The sequence below is a fragment of the Balaenoptera physalus genome (assembly GCF_965194825.1).
Source record: "Balaenoptera physalus genome assembly, chromosome: X".
Classification (NCBI taxonomy): Eukaryota; Metazoa; Chordata; class Mammalia; order Artiodactyla; family Balaenopteridae; genus Balaenoptera; species Balaenoptera physalus.
Genome location: NC_138903.1, coordinates 60,552,193 through 60,571,064, shown reverse-complemented (window position 1 = coordinate 60,571,064; position 18,872 = coordinate 60,552,193). Strand labels below are relative to the sequence as shown.

Here is an 18,872-nt window from a genome sequence, read left to right as displayed (position 1 = left end):
AAAAAAAAAATCCTGCTTGAAACTGAATCAAAAAGAATAAAATACCTAGGAATAAACTTAACTAAGAAGGTGAAAGACCTATACTCTGAAAACTATAAAACATTTATGAAGGAAACTAAAGATGATACAAAGAAATGGAAAGATATCCTGTGCTCTTGGATTAGAAGAATTAATGTTATTAAAATGCCCATGCTGTCCAAAGCAATCTACAGATTTAATGCAATCCCTATCAAAATACGCATGATATTTTTCACAGGACTAGAACAAATAACCCTAAAATTCATATGGAACCACAAAAGATCCTGAATTGCCAAAGCAATCTTGAGGAAAAAGAACAAAGCCAGAGGTATAATGCTCCCAGACTTCAGACGATACTACAAAGCTACAGTAATCAAAACAGCATGGTACTGGCACAAAAACAGACACACAGATTAATGGAACAGCATAGACAGCCCAGAAATAGGCTATGGTCAATTAATCTATGACAAAAGAGGCAAGAATATACAATGAAGAAAAGACAGTCTCTTCAACAAGTGGTGCTGGGAAAATTGGACAGCTACATGTAAAACAATGAGATTAGAACATTCCCTCACACCATATACAAAAATGAACTCAAAATGGATTAGGAGACCTAAATATAAGACCTGAAGCCATAAAACTCCTAGAAGAGAATATAGGCAGAACACTCTGACATAATCGTAGCAATATTTTTTTTGGCTCTGTCTCCTAAGGCAAAAGAAGTAAAAGCAAAACTAAACAAATGGGACATAAACTTAAAAGCTTTTACACAGCAAGGGAAAATATTGACAAAATGAAAAGACAACCTACACAGTGGGAGCAAATATTTACAACCGATGTGACCCATAAGGGATTACTATCCAAAATATTATGAACAGCTCATACAATTCATCATCAAAAAAACAAACAACCCAATAAATGGGCAGAAGACCTGAAGAGACAGTTTTCCAAAGACATACAGATGGCTAACAGGCACATGAAAAGATGCTCAACATCACTAATTATTAGAAAAACGCAAATCAAAACCACAATTAGGTATTACCTCACACCTGTCAGAATGGCTATCATCAAAAAGTCTACAAATAACAAATGTTGGAGAGGATGTGAAGAAAAGGGAACCCTCATACACTGTTGGTAAGAATGTAAATTGGTGCAGCCACTATGGAAAACAGTACGGAGGTTCCTCAAAAAACTAAAAATAGAACTACCATATGATCCAGCTATTCCACTCCTAGGTATATATCTAGAAAAAATGAAAACACTAATTCGAAAAGATACATGCACCCCAATGTTTATAGCAGCACTATTTACAATAGCCAAGAGATGGAAGCAACTCAAGTGCTCATCAACAGACGAATGGATAAAGATGATGTGGTATATATATATGTATATATGTACACATACATACACACAGAGAATGGACTATTACTCAGCCATAAAAAAGAATGAAATTCTGCAATTTGCAGCAACATGGATGGACATAGAGGGTATTATGCTTAGTGAAATAAGTCAGACAGAGAAAGACAAATACTGTATGATATCACTTATATGTGGAATCTAAAAAGTAATACAAATGAACAGATATGAAAAACAGAAACAGACTCACAGATATAGAACACAAACTTGTGGCTACCAAAGTGGGCAGAGGAAAGTGGGGAGGGACAAATTAGGGGTATGGGATTAACAGATACAAACTACTATGTATAATATAGATAATCAACAAGGATATATTGTATAGCACAGGGAATGATACTCATTATCTTGTAATAACTTATAATGGAGCATAATTTACAAATATACTGAATCATTTTGCTATACACCTGAAACTAATATTGTAAATCAACTATACTTCAATTAAAAGACAAATAAAATGCACCTCTTGTAGACAGCATGCAGTTGAGTCTGGTAATCAATCTCTGATTTCTAATTTGAAGGTTTACTCCATTTATATTTAACATAATTACTGACATGGCTGGATTGGGATTTACCATTCTGCTATTGGTTTTCTGTTCATCTCATCTGTTTTTTGTTTCTCCATTCTTTCTTGCCTTCCTCCTTTTTAATTTCTCCATTGGCTTTATAGCTTTCTCTCTTTGCATTATTTTTAAAAAATGCACCTTAGTTTTAGAGCAGTTTTAGGTATACAGTAAAACTGAATGAAAAGTACACAGCATTCCTATATACCCCCTGCCCCACACAGACACAGCCTCCCCCCCACTATCAACATCGAGCCACAGTGGTACATTTTGTTATAATCAATGAACCTACACTGATGCATCATTATCATGCAAAGTCCACAGTTTACATTAGGGTTCACTCTTGGTGTTGTACATTCTATGGATTTGGGCAAATGTATAATGACATATATTCACCATTACAGCATCATACTGAATAGTCTACCTGCCCCCAAAATCCTCTGTGTTTTGCCTATTCATCCCTCCTTTTCCTCTAATCCCTGGCAACCATTGATCCTTTTACTCTCTCCATAGTTTTGCCTTTTCCAGAATGTCATGTAGCTGGAATCATACAGTATGTAGCCTTTTCAGATTAGCTTCTTTCACTTAGTAATACGCATTTAAGGTTCCTCCATGTCTTTTTATGTCTTGATAGCTCATTTGTTTTTAGCAATTAATATTATTCCATTGTCTGTATGTACCACAGTTTATCCATTTGCCTACTGAGGGCATCTTGGTTGCTTCCAAATGTTGGCAATTATGAATAAAGCTGCTATAAACATTTGTATGCAATTTTTGTGTGGACCTAACTTCAACTCATTTGGGTAAACACCAAGGAGCATGACTGCTTGATAGTATGGTAAGAGAATGTTTAGTTCTGACAAACTGTCTTCCAAAGTGTCTGTACCATTTTACATTCCCACCAACAATGAATGACAGTTCCTGTTGCTCCATTATCCATGCCAGCATTTGGTGTTGTCAGTATTTTGGATTTTGGCCATTCTTACAGGGGTGTAGTGGGATCACTGTTGTTTTAATTTGCAATTCCCTAATGACATATGATGTTGGGCATCTTTTCATATGCTTACTTCCCCTCTATATAATCTTCCGTGAGGTGTCTAAGGTCTTTTACTCATTTTTAAATTGGGGTGTTTAGGGACTTCCCTGGTGGCGCAGTGGTTAAGAATCTGCCTGCCAACGCAGGGGACACAGGTTCGAGCCCTGGTCCGGGAAGATCTCATGTGCCACAGAGCAACTAAGCCCCTGTGCCACAACTACGGAGCCCGCGTGCCACAACTACTGAAGCCCAAGCACCTAGAGCCTGTGCTCTGCAACAAGAGAAGCCACTGCAATGAGAAGCCCATGCACCGCAACAAAGAGTAGCCCCCGCTCAACGCAACTAGAGAAAGCCCGCGTGCAGCAACAAAGACCCAATGCAACGAAAAATTAAATAAATAAATAAATAAATAAATAAATAAATAAATAAATAAATAAAATTGGGGTGTTTAATTGAGGCATTACTTCACTATCTCTGGGACCCACTGTTTCAAATGGGAAGGTGACAACAATTCATATCATTGTTCTTCTGTGTGTAATATGTACTTTATCTCTGGCTGCTTTCAAGATTCTCTTTTTCTTTTGTTTTCGGCAGTTTGACTATGATGTGCCTATGCTTGGTTTTCAGTGTATTTAAAACCTGCTTAGTTAGGGCTTACTGATATTTCTAAATTTCTAAATTTGTGTTTCACAGGTTTGGGGAACATTTCAGCCATCATTTCTTCAATTTTTTTTAATGGCCCCTTCTCTTTCTTCTCTCCTACTGGTATTCCAATTGTACATATGGTAGACCTTTTTACATTGTTTCACAGGTCATTGAGGCTCTTCATTTTTAACCAATCTTTTTTTTTTCTCAGATTGGCTTATTTCAAGTTAACCAATCCTTTCTCCTGTCATTGCCAATCTGCTATTAATCTCATCCAATTTAAAAAAATTGAAATATAGTTGATGTACAATATTATGTTAGTTTCAGGTGCATTACAGTGGTTTGACATTTGCATACATTATGAAATGATCACCACCATAAATCTGGTAACCATCTGTCCCTACACAAAGTTATCACAATATTATTGACCACATTTCTTATGCTGTATATTACACCCCTGTGGCTTTATTTATTTTATAACTAGAGGTATATAGCTCTTAATCCCCTTCACCTATTTCCCCTCTCCAACCTCCCTCTCCTGTGGCAACCACCCATTTTTTGTCTGTATCTATGAGTCTGGTTTGATTTTTAAACTTCAGATATTGTACTTTTCTGTTCCAGAATTTTTTGTGCATAGTTTCTACTTCTCTGAGATTTCTTACCTTTTCATTCATTACAAGTATATTTTCCCCTATGCCCTTGAGCATAGAAATAAGCTGCTTTAAAGTCCTTATCTGCTAATTTCAACATCTGAGTCTTGGGTTGGTCTTCATTGATTGCTTTTCCTCTTGAGTGTAAGTCACATTTTCTTTCTTTTTTTTTTCCCGTACGTATAGTAGTTTAGGACTGAATCCCAGACTTTGTGAATGGTTATGTTGTAGAGATTACGAATTCTGTTTTGTTCCTCTAAAAAGTGCTGATTTTTCATTTTAGTTAGTTTTCATTTGTCTAGAACGCAAATTCCAAATTCTGTTTCCTCTGCGTTGGGCAGTAGCTGGATTATCCATTCAGTTATTTTAGCTCTATCGAGGGTGCTTGGAGTCGATCCTGTATAGCTTAGTAGTCTGCCAGAGATTTGGGCAGGCTTTATACAATTAGGGCTCCTCCTCTGTGGTTCTCTCCTGGGATATCGTCTCAGTTTTCAGTTGCTACAGTCACCCTGAGCTCAGTTCTCTCCTTCCTCATCCGATAAGACTGGTTTCTATCCAAGTTTTACCTACATCCATATTACATCAAGTGCAGCCTGCCCATGGGTGAAAAGCTATAAAAAAAACAGGAAACCTTTTCAAATGACCACTCTTCTCTTCGTTACAGTGGAAAGAGCATTGGAAGTGGGAATTTTAGGGCCTGTATTAACATCCTGGCCTGGCCACTTTCTAGCTATGTTTACTTTGGGTTAGTTCTCAGACACCATTTCCTCATTCTAAAATGGGAGTAAGAATGTTTGCTTCATGGGGTTGTTAAGAATATCAAGTGAGATAATACATGAGATAAGGAAAATAGGCTCAGAGGGGCTAGATGATATCCTATCTAAGTGGTAGGAGTAACTGGTTACTCCAGATCTGTCCATGCTTTTTCTGCTATGCCATATTGCTTCCATCTTTCTAATGACTACCAGCTCCACCTTTCCCTCCCAAAGACACCTCCAAGTACCTACCATGATCTAATTACCAAACTGAGCACCAAGAACACAGTAAGCCAAAGTCCTTGCCCTCAAGAAGTTCCAAGTACCGTTCCCTTCTTCTTTTTTTTTAATTATTTATTTATTTATTTATTTTTGGCTGTGTTGGGTCTTTGTTTCTGTGCATGGGCTTTCTCTAGTTGCGGCGAGCGGGGGCCACTCTTCATCATGGTGCGCGGGCCTCTCACTGTCGCGGTCTCTCTTGTTGCGGAGCACAAGCTCCAGACACGCAGGCTCAGTAGTTGTGGCTCACGGGCCTAGTTGCTCCGCGGCATGTGGGATCTTCCCAGACCAGGGCTCGAACCCGTGTCCCCTGCATTGGCAGGCAGATTCTCAACCACTGAGCCACCAGGGAAGCCCCCCTTCTTAAATAAGTGTTGACTGCCCTACAGTCTATGTCTGATTTTGGTCACTCTCAGGGCCTTCAGATAGCTGTTTTGTTATATTCTGTTCAGTCTGTAATTGTTATCTATAGGAGGGGTTGGCCTGATAGAACCTACTCTGCTGTTACCAGAAGCAGAACTGCTATTTATGGATTTTTGGCTTTGCTATCTAGCTGCTCAGTCTGTTTTTATGCCATGATATTTGGAGAAATTAAAAAACTACGCTGTCCCACTGCCCCCATCCTCCCAAAATCATGTGCTATTTATTTTAATAATAAATGAAATAAAATACTGACTAGAATCTTTCTATTACTCAGAATCTTTGTCCAGATTTCTTTTGCTTCCAAAGGGCAACAATACTTGGTCTGAATTTAATTGCTCGAGAGTTAGGGACCAGTAGTGTAGTAGTATAACCACTCTCCTCCCACCCCTCCATACCTGATGTTTTCTTGGCTATACCCTGATCGGGTAATGCTCCAAATTTCTGATGTTGTTCATACCATTCGTTCACTGTCATAGATGCCAGACTTGGATAACCAGCTCCAAATACTCTGCAAGAATCACACTGCATTTAGAAAAGTAAACATAAATAGCTCTATTACAAAGCCTCTTCTCTTTAGTGATAAAGCCTGTGTCTGTTTCATCCTTGCTCCCCTACCCAGCTATCTTCTGAGGATTTGTGCAAACTCCTGTTAGGATATGTAAAAAGAGGCATCCAGGAAGGAGAATTAAAGGCAAGAGCTTTCATGAGAAGATAAATAGCCCAGAATCATCTCCCAGTAAGCAATCCTGGAGGCTAATGCCCCACAGAGGAGTGATGATACAATGGAAGGAGTATTTATACTTGCAGGGTATAAAAGATACACAGAGGAAGAAGACTCTTCTGCCACCCTATGGAAAAGCATCCCAAAACTCAGAATTAAAACCTAGATAGGCAAACATGTCCTTTTGAGAACTGTAGCTGAAGGAAACAGTGGGAAACAATTTTAAGGTCTACAATTCTGCCTTAGATTCTTTTCTTCTTTCTGTTTTTAATTAGTTAATTAATTAATTTTTGTTGGTTTCCTTTCTAGCCTATTTTTAAGCTCGAGTTTGTGAGGGAAATGTCTGATGAAGACAGAGAAAGTTATCAGAGGAGATAATATCCCTCTGATGAAAGAACAGCCTCCCCAGGTGAAGCCATTACCTTCTGTTACTCATGCACTGTAAATGAACCATAAAAGCAGGGGGCTTGCAAAGGCAACCCACTTTTTAATACTACCTACTTGGCTTGGGCCATGTTCCGAGTGAGAACAAATGGTTTCATTGGAGGTCTGTCCTGACGAGATGAGTGAGAAGTTGATGCCTAAAAAGGAAATTAATTATCAGAAGTGTACTTGTCATTCTGCCCACCCCACTATGCAGGCTCTTACGTCTTTAGGTGCTTGAAAAGCCCTATTTATCAGTCTCTAAGATATATCTGCAGAATACTAATGGTGGAGGTTGGTTAGCTCTCCTGAGGTGGCCCAAGTATCTTGCTGGAAAGGGAGGAAGAGAAAGCTCTCCCAGGAATCATTTCACCACAAGTGAAAAATTACTTGACTTTAAAATACTCCCCTCCAAAGAGGAAGATTCCAAAGCCTTCTTCCATGTTCCATCTAAAACCCTTGAGCTCAATTTGAAGCCCCTTTCCTTAGCCTGGCCTTCAGTGCTAAAGTTGAATTATGAAGACCCTTCTGCTAAAACCCTGTCCAATGTAATTTTGCTATTAATTGTCATGAGCTCCCTAGGGTGTTTTAGAAGCAGATGTTCCTAAATGCAACGGGGGGGGGGGGTGAGAATGGGTTAGTATCTTTCATATATAGGTGCATAGAAATGTTTCAAGGAAACTTGGCTGTCCAGGGGCACACCAAAACAAACTATGGTCAAAGAAAAGATGTTCACTTGGTTCTAAACTCCATCACTTCCAGAGCCAACCCCAATACCAAATGAGAGAGCATAAAAACAAAAAACTAAGGAGATGGGAGGATCCAGAAGAGTCCAGCCTCATGATGCCTGAAAACCACTCATCTAGATATGCCCAAGGGGCCTTAAGGCTTTAGAATACTAATTGTTCATTCTTTGATCCTTTCACATGAGAAACTAGGTTGATGTTACCCTGAGGCAAAAGCTCCTGGGCTAATTAGTGCAAATCGAATTAGCAAGAGGTTTCTCTGAGGACTTAAATGCCTGCGACTAGCTGATAAATTCAACTCAATTCATGTTATATTCTGAACCAAAAAATAAGTGGCAGCAGAGCCTAATATTTTGAAGCAGCAGCTCCAAAACACAGTTATGATCTTCAGAGACAGTGGGGTTACACCAAGTTTTCTTTACCAATATGCCCGACATTTTGTGCACAGAGGTGTCCTTGCTGTGTTTCATACTTGGGTGACCTAAGGTGTGAGAGTGTAGCATTGTGTAAGGTTAAATCCTGGTTTCTCCCCCAACCTAAACACATTCCATGTCTTTTGCTTTATCTTCTTTTTACTCTTTTCTCTCTCTTCTCCAGTCACACTCTTCTTCTTCATTCCCATCCTATCCCTCTTCCTGTTTATTACAGTCAAGCACAGGTTTTCAAGGCCCACCTCTCTATGCCTTCCTTCAGCAGTCATGACTGCTCACAGCCCAAACCAATTTTCACTTCAGAGAAGCCTCCCTCCCTCCTGGCATGTCACAAAATTACAAAAGACTGGAAGTGTGTTACAGGTTAGAAAGCACTGGGGAACGATACTATAAGCTAGAAAGCAAGCTATCCTAGTGAACCTCCAGCCTTCCTCCACTAACCTTAATAAGAACAATGATTTTATGGAGACTTAAAAGGATTTTAGTTTGATTACTCTCCTGTAGAAGATTCAAATCTCGGACAGTAGCTTTTTGAGCGATATAGGCAGTGACCAGGCTTACCTCTTTGGAAGAGTCTTTTCCTCTCAGGATCTTTATTTCCTGGTCAATGCTCTCAATCTCTTCTAAGCTGATACCAATCCACCTTCGAAGGTGAAGGAGGTAATATTCACGAATACGTTCATCATCTGCTTGACCACTTTCCACAGCAGATTTCAGTGCAGACAACCTATGCTCCGCCTCCTTCTTCTGCTTGTATCTGTTCCACAGAAACGCATTAGCCAGGAACTTAAAAATAAAGAGGTGTTCCTTCAAAAGCAGGCCACAATACAATTTTACCTTTACAAATGACCAGGGACACCGATTTCCGTTTAGGCAAAAATACAGATTATATGCCTCAGAATTTGCCACCAAGGCAGTTCTCTCAAGACGAGAAGGCAAGGAAGAGATCAGCAGAAGGTGAGAAATACATTCTGAAACCAGAAAAATATCGAAGTAACCTGATCTGAGCAACGCTTCCCATCATATTTTGAGATGGGAGTGCCTTAGTAATTTTATGACAACAACCTTTACTAGGTTGGGTGCTTAGTATATACAATGTCCATTTGGGAATTACAGCTTCAAATAGTCATAGAATCTTAGGGGTCATTTACCTGCCATTGACGCAGGAATTCCTTGTGAAACAGCCTAAAAAATGGTCATCTCTTCTTTTCTTCTGGGCAAAACATTTCCAGCTCCTCTAACTCATCCTAGTATAATTTGAAGACTCATATCCACCTTGCCTGCCTTTTTCAAGATGCATTCTAGTATGTCATCTACCACTCATTGGACAACTATTTACTGAGTACCTGTTGTGACTGGTACTGTTCTCAGTGCTTGAGACACAACAATGCATACAAGAAAGTCCTTGCTCTCCTGAAACTTTCATTCTAGTGTGAGAAGACAGCACTTCTAGTGGTGAAGTGCTCTGAAGAAGCAAAAAAAGCAAGGTAAAGTGGATAGAGTGATGGTGCGAAAGTAGGGGTGATCAGGAGAGACTTCTTTGAAGAGATGACATTTGCGCAAAGACTTCAAGGAAGTAAGGATGGAAGCCATGCCAGTATCTGAAACAGTGTTCTAAGAGGGAAAAGCAAATATGAAGGTCCTGGGGTGGGAGAGTGCTGGCCTGACATGTTTGAGAAATAGCAAGGAGGTCAGTGTGGCTGGCATGGCGTGAAGAATAATAGGAAGTGAGGTCAGAGAGATAGCCAGGGCCATAATTTGTAGAACCCTGTAGGCCAAGAAGACACAAAATATCAAATGTCATGATATTTTGAGAAGAGAAAGCCACTGGAAGCTTTAAAATAGAATACATGAAATGAACTTTTTTTTAATGGACTACTCTGTTGTGTGTAGACTGTGGGGGGGGGAGGCAAGGGTGGAGCAGGAAAATCAATTAAGAGGATATTGCCACAATCCAGGCAAGAGACAGCGACTTGAAATAGGGAGGTGGTGAGATGTGGACGTAATTAAAATATAACAGTATTTGTTGATTTATTGGATGTAAGGTCTTGAGGCAAAGAGAGGAGTCAAGGGAAAACTCCACAACTTCCAAGAGAAGTATCTTGAAATATCTATGTCTGGAACCCCACTCTAGACCTCCAGAATCAGACGCTCCTCTGTGGGTGTTCACCCAAATCTGGAGTCTTAACCTGAGGTCCACGGACAGAGTTTGGAGGGAGGGGTGTTCTTGAACTCCCCCAAATGTTGTATAGAATTCTACGTGTATGCTTCTTCTTCTTCTGTTTTTTTTTTTTTTTTTTACCGGGGAGAGTTTAAGGAGGTCCATGACCCACAAAAAGTCAAGAACCTCTGCTCTGGAAACATTCTTTATTATAAAAACTTTTAGGCTCTTCTGCTCCTTTTAATCAACAAGTGGGCACTTTATGTAATGTTACAAATAACTGTCACAGCACCATCATAGGTGGCCTTCTGAGTAAAACACTACACAGGTCAATTCCTAGTTCATGAATGCTATTACAGATATCACTTGAGAACATTTAACTCTGGTGCCACTCCTACCCCCACCCTCTTTCCTGGATGTACCTAAGTCAGGAAAAAAAGAAAAAAAAATACACACACACACACACACACACACACACATATATATATCAGGGCCTTAGAATGTATGTAATCCAGGGTAAATTCTTGGTTAGTCTACTGGGCCTTTGAATAAGGTTCCTGTGCTTCCTTTCCCATCCTCTGCATGCATGCGGTCTAGTCACACTCTCTAGTCTTTCCTTCTTCTCTACTTCCTTTGCTTCTATGACTTTGCTCCTAGTCATCTTTGGGACTTCTAAGTTCCTGAACTCCTATTCTTTGAGGCCAGTGTTTTTTAAACCTTTCTGTCTTAGCAGAAGAACCCTTTCTTCTTATGAGAGCTTATTTGGAACTCCAAAAAGTAATAAAAGATAAAATCCGCCTTGGTTAAATCAGAGGAGGGCTCCCAACATGCCCCCTACCCAGGCACTGTGGTGGAATCTTAGGGCTCGAAGGAACAGATTGTAAACCACCGTCCTAGACCTTTGTCACTGTTCTAGATTTCCTATGGTGAGCCACTGCATGCAAACACTCCCTATCACCCTAGAATTCCCCAGTGCCTGTCACCCTTCTGACTCTGGGCAACTTTCATCATTCATTCCCCTTTTCTGCTCCCAAGCTGCTGAAGAGAGGTAACAAATTACAAATTTGTGTCAAATGAGTCAACTACAAATTCATATGATCAAACTTCAGTGGAACGGTCACTCTTGTTCAGCTATCTTTTTGCTCATCTTTTGTGGATTCCATGCCACCATCATGCTCACCAGATGGCCAGCCAATGTAGAAATTCAATTTCCCTTTTTACCTTAAAATCTCTATAGCTTCACCTTTCCTCCTCTCCTCTTGCCTTTAAGGAGCTAATGTTGTTTTTACCATTCCACTTTGGCTATCAATCCTGTCCCCACCCACATTCTTCCAAGCCTCACTCAATCAATCATCCTCCCTGTCATTAGCAGTCACAATTTTTCACCCTACTGGTGCCTTTCCCCTATCCTAGAAACACCTTCCCTCGATCCATGTTCTGCCTTTTCAAATGACCACTCTTCTCTCTTTTCTAAACAGCACTAGAACTGGGAATTTGAAGACCTGAGTTTAAAGCCTGGCCACTTACCAGCCATGTAACTTTGGACAAGTCAGTACTCAGAGCCCATTTCCTTATTTCTAAAACGGGATAATATCTGCTTCATGGGGCTGTTAAGAGGATCAAATGAACAATATTCATGAAAGTGCTTTGTAAGCAGCAATATATTGTTATCTGATGGGAAAAATTGAGGTTAAGGGGGGCTAGATGATGCCCCATCTACTAGGTGGCAGAAATTGGACTGGTCACCCCAGGTCTGACTCCAAAGCCCAGGCTTTTTCTGCTATACCATATTGCTTCCATCTTTCTGATGACCACTCTATCTGTCCTTCCCAAAGATACCTCAAGTACCTACTATGATCCAATTACTGGTTGGGTACCAAGGATATAATGATATAATCAGGATACTAAGGATATAATTAGTCAAGGTCTCTGACCTTTAGAAGTTCCAAGTCTAGAAAATAACAGATTGTTATGGCCTTATAAGTAACATAAACTAAGTGCTACAGTATCTGGGAGGGGAGACAGGTAGAGAGAAGCTTCAAAGAGGACATGACATTTGTCCTCTCTCTTCCCCAGGCTTCTTTCTATAAGTGCTTTTACCTGTACCTTGTTGAGTCTCTTAGCTCTGCTCTTTCTTTCCTCTTCCTTCTCCCTTAATTTGCCCCAAGGTTTTATCCTTGGCTTTTTTTTTCTCTCTACATGTTTTTTCTTGGCAAACTATCCACACCCAGCGACACGCCTGAATTTTTAGCACTAGCAGCACAACAGTCTGATAAGTTTTAGTTACACATTTCCATCTGTCTATGGACATGGCTATCCAGTTGTCACTTGAGGACCTAAATTCAGTAAATCTAAAACTAGACTCATTACTTGCCCAGCTTCTACTTCTCCATTTCTGTCGAAAGAATGTAGGTACAGTTAATCAAGACTTACACTTACACCTCAAAGATGGGAATTAGAGTAGAGAAGATACGTGAAGAAACAGCTTTTGAGGGAGAGAGAGGACATACCATTTAGGTGTTTTATGTAGGATGGCCTCACTGTGTAAAGTCATGAGGTGGGGGATGGAAGACTTACAGAAACTAAATGAGGATTTGAACAATTTGTTTTCTAATCATATAAATGCTTCTTGCAAAAGTAATATCTCTGATAGTTGTAACTTTATTTTTATCACTTCTTCCCAGTTGAAGTACTATTATAACATGTTAACTTGTCTTTCTGCCCCTCTCTTCCCTTTCAATGTTCCATACACATCACTTCCTTACAGTCCTCCAACCATACTACTCTTAGCTTCTGCCAAATCAGACTATTCTCCATTTCCTGTACATACCTCCAACTACCCTGCCTTGGGCTTTTGCTCATGTTGTTCCCCCCTGCTTGTCAAGAATAAATATTTTTTGAGCACCTTCTATATACCAAGTCCTGTGCTAGACATACCACAGAGAACAAGAGAGAAATGGCTCCTGCTCTCATGGAGTATACATTCTAGTAGGGGAGAAAGACAAAGCCCAGAAAGACAGATAAATGAAGAACATTCTATGCAAAGAGAACAACATGTACAAAGACTCTGTAGAAGGAAAGAACTGGATCTGTTCAGAACTGAAAGAAGGCTATTACGGCAGCAGTCTAGTGAACAAGGGGAGTATGATATATGACGAGATTGGAGAGGGGCAGATGCCAGATCATCCAGGTCTTTATAGTTAATGGCTTGGATATTTCAGATGAGAGATGCTGGTGTCCTAGATGAAGGTATGATAGTGGAGAAAGAGAGAAACAGAAGGACATAAGGTACATTTTGTAGCTAGAACTGGCAGGCCTTGTTGATGGACTGGATGTGGCAATTCAGAAGGGAGGAACTGAAGCTAACTCCTAGGTTTCTGGCTTAAAACCTGGGTGAGTGGTGGTCTGTTTATTGAGATGGTAAAGACATGAGTGTGGGGGTACATTTGGGGATTAAAAAGCCAGCAGTTCAATTTAGGGCATGTTAAGTTTGAGATATCTGTGAAACATCCATGTATGGTGTTCAAAGTCATGAGAGGTCTGGGTTAGTGATATAAATATGGGAGCCATTAGCGAAAAGATAGTGTTGGTATCTCGTCTGTCAGGCATTAAAAAAAAAAAGGTCAAAGATCAAGCTTTCTAACCAAAGAAATGCAAATCAAAACAATGAGGTATCTTTCCTGCTTGCCCATATGGATTTTCTAGGTGTTGCCATTCAATACTGTTGCAGTGGGACATACTTTGAAACTTTGTTATTGTGGAAAGCAATATAATTACCATCAAGAGTCAAAATATTCAAACCTTTTGATTTAGGCACTGGTCCTTCTAGAAATCTGTCCTACAGGAACAGTGACAGATGCAGTTATGTTTCCTCATAACATTACTTAGAATAGCAAATAAAAAATCAACCCATAAACAGGCTAAGCATTTGACAATAAAAGATTAGTTTAAATAATTATATGACTGTAAGCTGGAATACTATTTAACCATTAAATACCATGGCTTCAAAAGACATGGGGAAATCAAAACAGGATGTTAGGTTTAAAAAAAGGATAAAAAAACTATATTTATGGTATTCTTCCAAATTTATTAACTAAAATAACTATGTACCTGGAAGGAAATACATCAGATAGTTAACAAAGGTCATCTCTGAATGCTAGGATAAAGACTTACTTTTAATTTAAAAAATGTTCTGTTTTCCAACTTTCTACAATGAGTATTATTACTTTTACATTCAGGCTAACCTGTAATTTGCATTTTTAATCATCCTTCTAGTCTCACCTCAAATGCTACTACATTCGGAAACCTTTTCCTTAACCCTCCAACCAGATGTGATCACTCCCTGGTCTTTGTCCACAACACCATTTGTATCTCTCTAGTGCATTTACAGTCTTTTTTTTTTTTGGATATATTATGATTATTTGGATACCAAACTCACTGTTTAAACTACCTGTTATATGCCAACCGGCTGCCCCTACCTTCTTACAAAGGACATGATACTGAATTCCACTTCATATCAGTCTATCCCGTTTCTTCAGAAATCATTCTCTGTCACTCACTAGCTCTTAACCATACTTTATTATTCTTTAAAGCCCTTACCACCTAAAATCACATTTTTATTTAGTAGCTTACTGTCTGTCTCCTCCAACAAAACAAGAGCTCCATGAGGGCACGGACTTTGTCTGGGTCTCCATTACTTAGCACACAGTAAAGGCTCAATAAATATGTTAAATGAATCAATCAATTTTCAGCTCTCTAGACCAGGCCTCTCCTCTGAGCTTCATGCTACAGATACCTTGACTTGGATGTCTCCTAGGCACCTTAAATGCAACATGTCTCCATATACAATTCATACTCTCCCCTATCTGTTCTTCCTCTTCTATTCCCCCATCTCAATGAGTTCCACAGCCACCCACCTACATCAGAAACATGGACATCTTCCTTGTTGCTTCATCCTACCCTACCTGTCACAACCAATTGATCGTTTTCTGCAGATTCAACCCTATAAATAAATATATCCCCTCCATCCCTTCTGCCATTGCAGTAGTAAGGTCTCATCACCTCTGTGACCTAACTGGATCTAATCTTCTCCCTCAGAATGCTTCCTAACTGCTGCCAGAGTATGCTAGTTAAAATGCAAATATGACCTTGCTACTCTTTAAGGAAAAAAATAAAAACCTCCAGTGGATCCCTAGTCACCAAACAAATCTCAAGCTCTTTAGCATGGCCTAATAATAGGTAACATTCATAGAATATTTACTATGTAACAGATACTGTGCTAGCTGTTTTATGTGGTTTATTTTATTAATGCCTCTTAACCCTATGAGATAGGTACCACTGTTACTTAGACTTCACATATGAGGAAACCTGAGGCTCAGACAGGTTACATAAGTTACCCAAAGTCCAATGGCTTACAAGTAAAGCTGGGTCTCAAACCCAGGTCTCTCATTCCACGACCTGTACTCAGCTACAAAGATACGACAATAGCTGACTTTGAGTGCTTACTGTATCAGACAATGTGGTAAGAGCTTTTTATGCATTTCTCTTCTATTTTATAGGACCTATTATTATCCAATTTGACATCTGGGGAAATTAAGGCACTGAGGGATTAAGCAATCTACCCAAAATCAGAATGATTAAATTTTGGAGCTGGGATTCAAACCCCTTTCCCAAGTTCTCAGGAACAAGGTCGTTGTTTCACCTTCCTCACACCCCAAGCTCTCCTTGGTCTGAACCCTACAACATTCTTCAGCATCATTCTTTCCCCTTCTTCAACACCCACTTTGTGTTCTAGCATCACCTAATTGCTTACAGTTGTTCCCCACCCCAGCACTGTGGTCTTTAATGTCCCTGTAGCTTTACTAATGCTATTATCTCTGCTGGCTAAAGCCCTCCTTTCCTCTTCCTCTAGATGATACTCCTATGCATCCTTAAACAACTCATCACAGGAGTCACCTTGTCCAGGGAGCCTTCTCCTCTCTCCTGCTCCCTCTTTGGTTAGGTGCCCCTCCTGTCTGCTCTCCCGATACCTTGTGCATTTCCCTATCACATCATTTTATAATTTATACTGTTTTTATGCCTCTTTTCCTCACCACACTGTATGCTCCTCCAAGGCAGAGACCACCCATATTCAGACAAATGCCCATACTCAGTTTGAATCCCCAGTGCCTAGCATAGCTCCTAAACACTGTGAGCGCTCTTTGTAAAAAACTAAACTAAGAGAGTAAGCAAGGTGTTCAAGGTCACATAATGAAGCTATGCCAGTACTAAGATTAGTTCAGGATGTTACACACCTGATCCAGTATTGTTAGAACAGAGCTTCTCAATCAACTGACCATAAGTGGACTTGTGCCCTTCAGAGACACTTACCTCACTGTACCATGTGAGTATTGCTGTGCTGTGATGTGGGAGAGACTGGGAGACACTCTGCTAAACTACATTGCTGTCGTTGGCAACCATAAGGTGCTAGGGGTCTGACAGTTAGGTATGATCATTTCAACCAAGGCAGAGGCTTCTTGAAAAACTCAGGAGTTTGCTCTCACCAGGGCCTATGCTAAATAAGAACCTAAAGAGTGACACACACCATTGTTTCCCACCCCCCCAGAAAAAAAACATGCACCCCTCCCCCCCAACAGCACTGCCATTGGGCAATCCTCAAATGACCCACCTCTCTATTTTAGCCTGTCTCTGAGATGCCATAGCAACGAGGCTAGGATAGGCCATGGAGGAATCAGCAGTGTTATTTTCAGCAGAGTTGGTCTTGGTTTTGGGCAGCTCAAACTCTGCCACATGATAGTATTGGCACTGAGTTAAGTAGTTTAAAAAGTGTTCTCGAGCCCACTGCAAATGATCTAGACGCTTGCTGGGGTTGACTTGTTTCATGGCGAATGCTCCTTGAAATGCTGGCACCATCAGGTACTTCAGATCGGTGGAAGCAATCTCTTCCAAATCTTCATTTCGGCTGGAAAGAGCAAAGAGGAGGCTGTGAAGTCTGGCTGGGCATTCAAACTGTGGCCCTGGCTTCCTGGGGGAGGGAAGGGCTGGGGTGGGGGTGGGGGTGGGGATGGGGGTGGGGGGGTGGGACAAAGGGAGGAGGCACCGGGAACAGCTGCCAGTTTTCTTCACTGACAGTGGCTGAGCGCTCTCACCCAATGCCTATGCAAATAGCCAACACTAGGGAGCAGAGTCGTGTGATATTAAGTATCTCGGAAGAGAGGTGGAGAATGTAAACAATGTACACAAGGTCGCAGTGGGAGGTAGGAAAGAAAAGCTCCGGGTTTTAAAGGTCTCCCGCACCCAGGATCAATGGTTCCGCCCTTGGTAACTATTATTACCTACGTTCCCAGTCGTACTACCCTCTCCCCATACCTGAACAAGTCGAGCTCCAATAACATTTCGGCAGCCTTCTTCAGGAGGTCCAGTCCCTTGAACACCTTATCTTGGATGATCCGGGAGCCGGTGGGTTCAGTCGCGACTTCCACTTCGTCCAGAAGCTGCTTGCTGGTTTCGAACAGCTCGGGGAGCCGCGGCAGCAGTAACTCGTCTTCGGCTGTTGCCATCTTGGAGCAGAGAACACGGAAGACCTCACTTCCGGCCCTGGGACAGATAGGCTGGGCTGTCAGCAACGAAACCGGAAGGGGCGCAGCATTGGTCCAGTGGCTCCATTGCTACCCAAGCGTCGGACAACTGCCAGAAGCGGCTTTTAGCTAAACCTAGCAACCGTTTCCATAGACTCATTTTACCAGGCTGCCTATTACCAGTAGTAGGCATCTGTTACAGACACACAACGCGCAAACAAACAAGCAAACCCTAGGTGCTGCTTTTCGCGTGGCCACTCGTCGCCGATCCGGGTCTGGGCAGTGCCGTAGGCTCTGAAGCGCGGCTGTGACGAGGCTGAATTCGGAGCTAGGGCGGGCGCGAGAGGGTAGGCGCGGGCGCGCCCCCGGAGTCCGCCAGGCGTGCGCCTTACCTCGCAAGGCTCTCCCTGGCCTGAAGGGCCGGGGCGGCCAGGGTCGTGCAAGTAGCGCCCCCCTCCGGCTTCCGTCCACCCAGCAGCTGGAGCTCTGGGTTCCTCCCAGCCAATCCTCGCCTGCTCTCTTCCCCGTCGCTTCACCCCTCCTACACACACACATTTAAAAGTTACTGTTACCAACCCCTTTTACACACACACACACATTCAAAAGTTACTGTCACCCCTCCTATACACACACACACACACACACACTTTCAAAAGTTACTTCCTCTGTGAAAGCTTCCTTGAGCCCCTCTCCCCCGCCAAATGAAAATTTTCTGTGCATCTCTATCAGAACACCTACCACACTGTATTACAGCTAGTGACTTACAAATCTGTCTCCCTTACCACTATGAGTCTGATTAATTTTTGCACCTCTCCGGCTAGCCCAGTGCCTGGTACTTATTAAGTGCCCAGTGTCATTATATGAATAGAAAAATAAGTGATCGGTTTGGAAAGCAGCTCAATTACGCAGAACTGCGCTGTTCAACACGGTAGCCACTTGCCACACGGGGCTATTGAGCACTTGAATGTGGCTATTTTGAATTGAGATGTGCTTTCAATGTAAAATACACACCGGATTTTGAGAACTTATTA

General features: G+C 41.3%; 1 protein-coding gene across 2 annotated transcripts in view; it reads right to left on the bottom strand.

Annotated features, from left to right (window-relative positions):
• IGBP1 (immunoglobulin binding protein 1) overlaps positions 1 to 18,244 on the bottom strand; it is a 38,817-nt gene extending 20,573 nt beyond the window's left edge. The window contains exons 1-5 of one of the 2 annotated variants that reach the window (XM_082446054.1): positions 17,633 to 18,244; positions 16,932 to 17,225; positions 8,665 to 8,860; positions 7,005 to 7,084; positions 6,178 to 6,290 (exon numbers count right to left, since the gene is read on the bottom strand). In XM_082446054.1, coding sequence (XP_082302180.1) covers positions 6,178 to 6,290; positions 7,005 to 7,084; positions 8,665 to 8,860; positions 16,932 to 17,225; positions 17,633 to 17,823 — 874 coding nt within the window. In that variant the 5' untranslated portion in view covers positions 17,824 to 18,244. The remainder of the gene's footprint in view (positions 1 to 6,177; positions 6,291 to 7,004; positions 7,085 to 8,664; positions 8,861 to 16,931; positions 17,226 to 17,632) is intronic. The other variant, XM_082446055.1, reaches the window with a different exon arrangement.
• Positions 18,245 to 18,872: the final 628 nt, after the last annotated feature.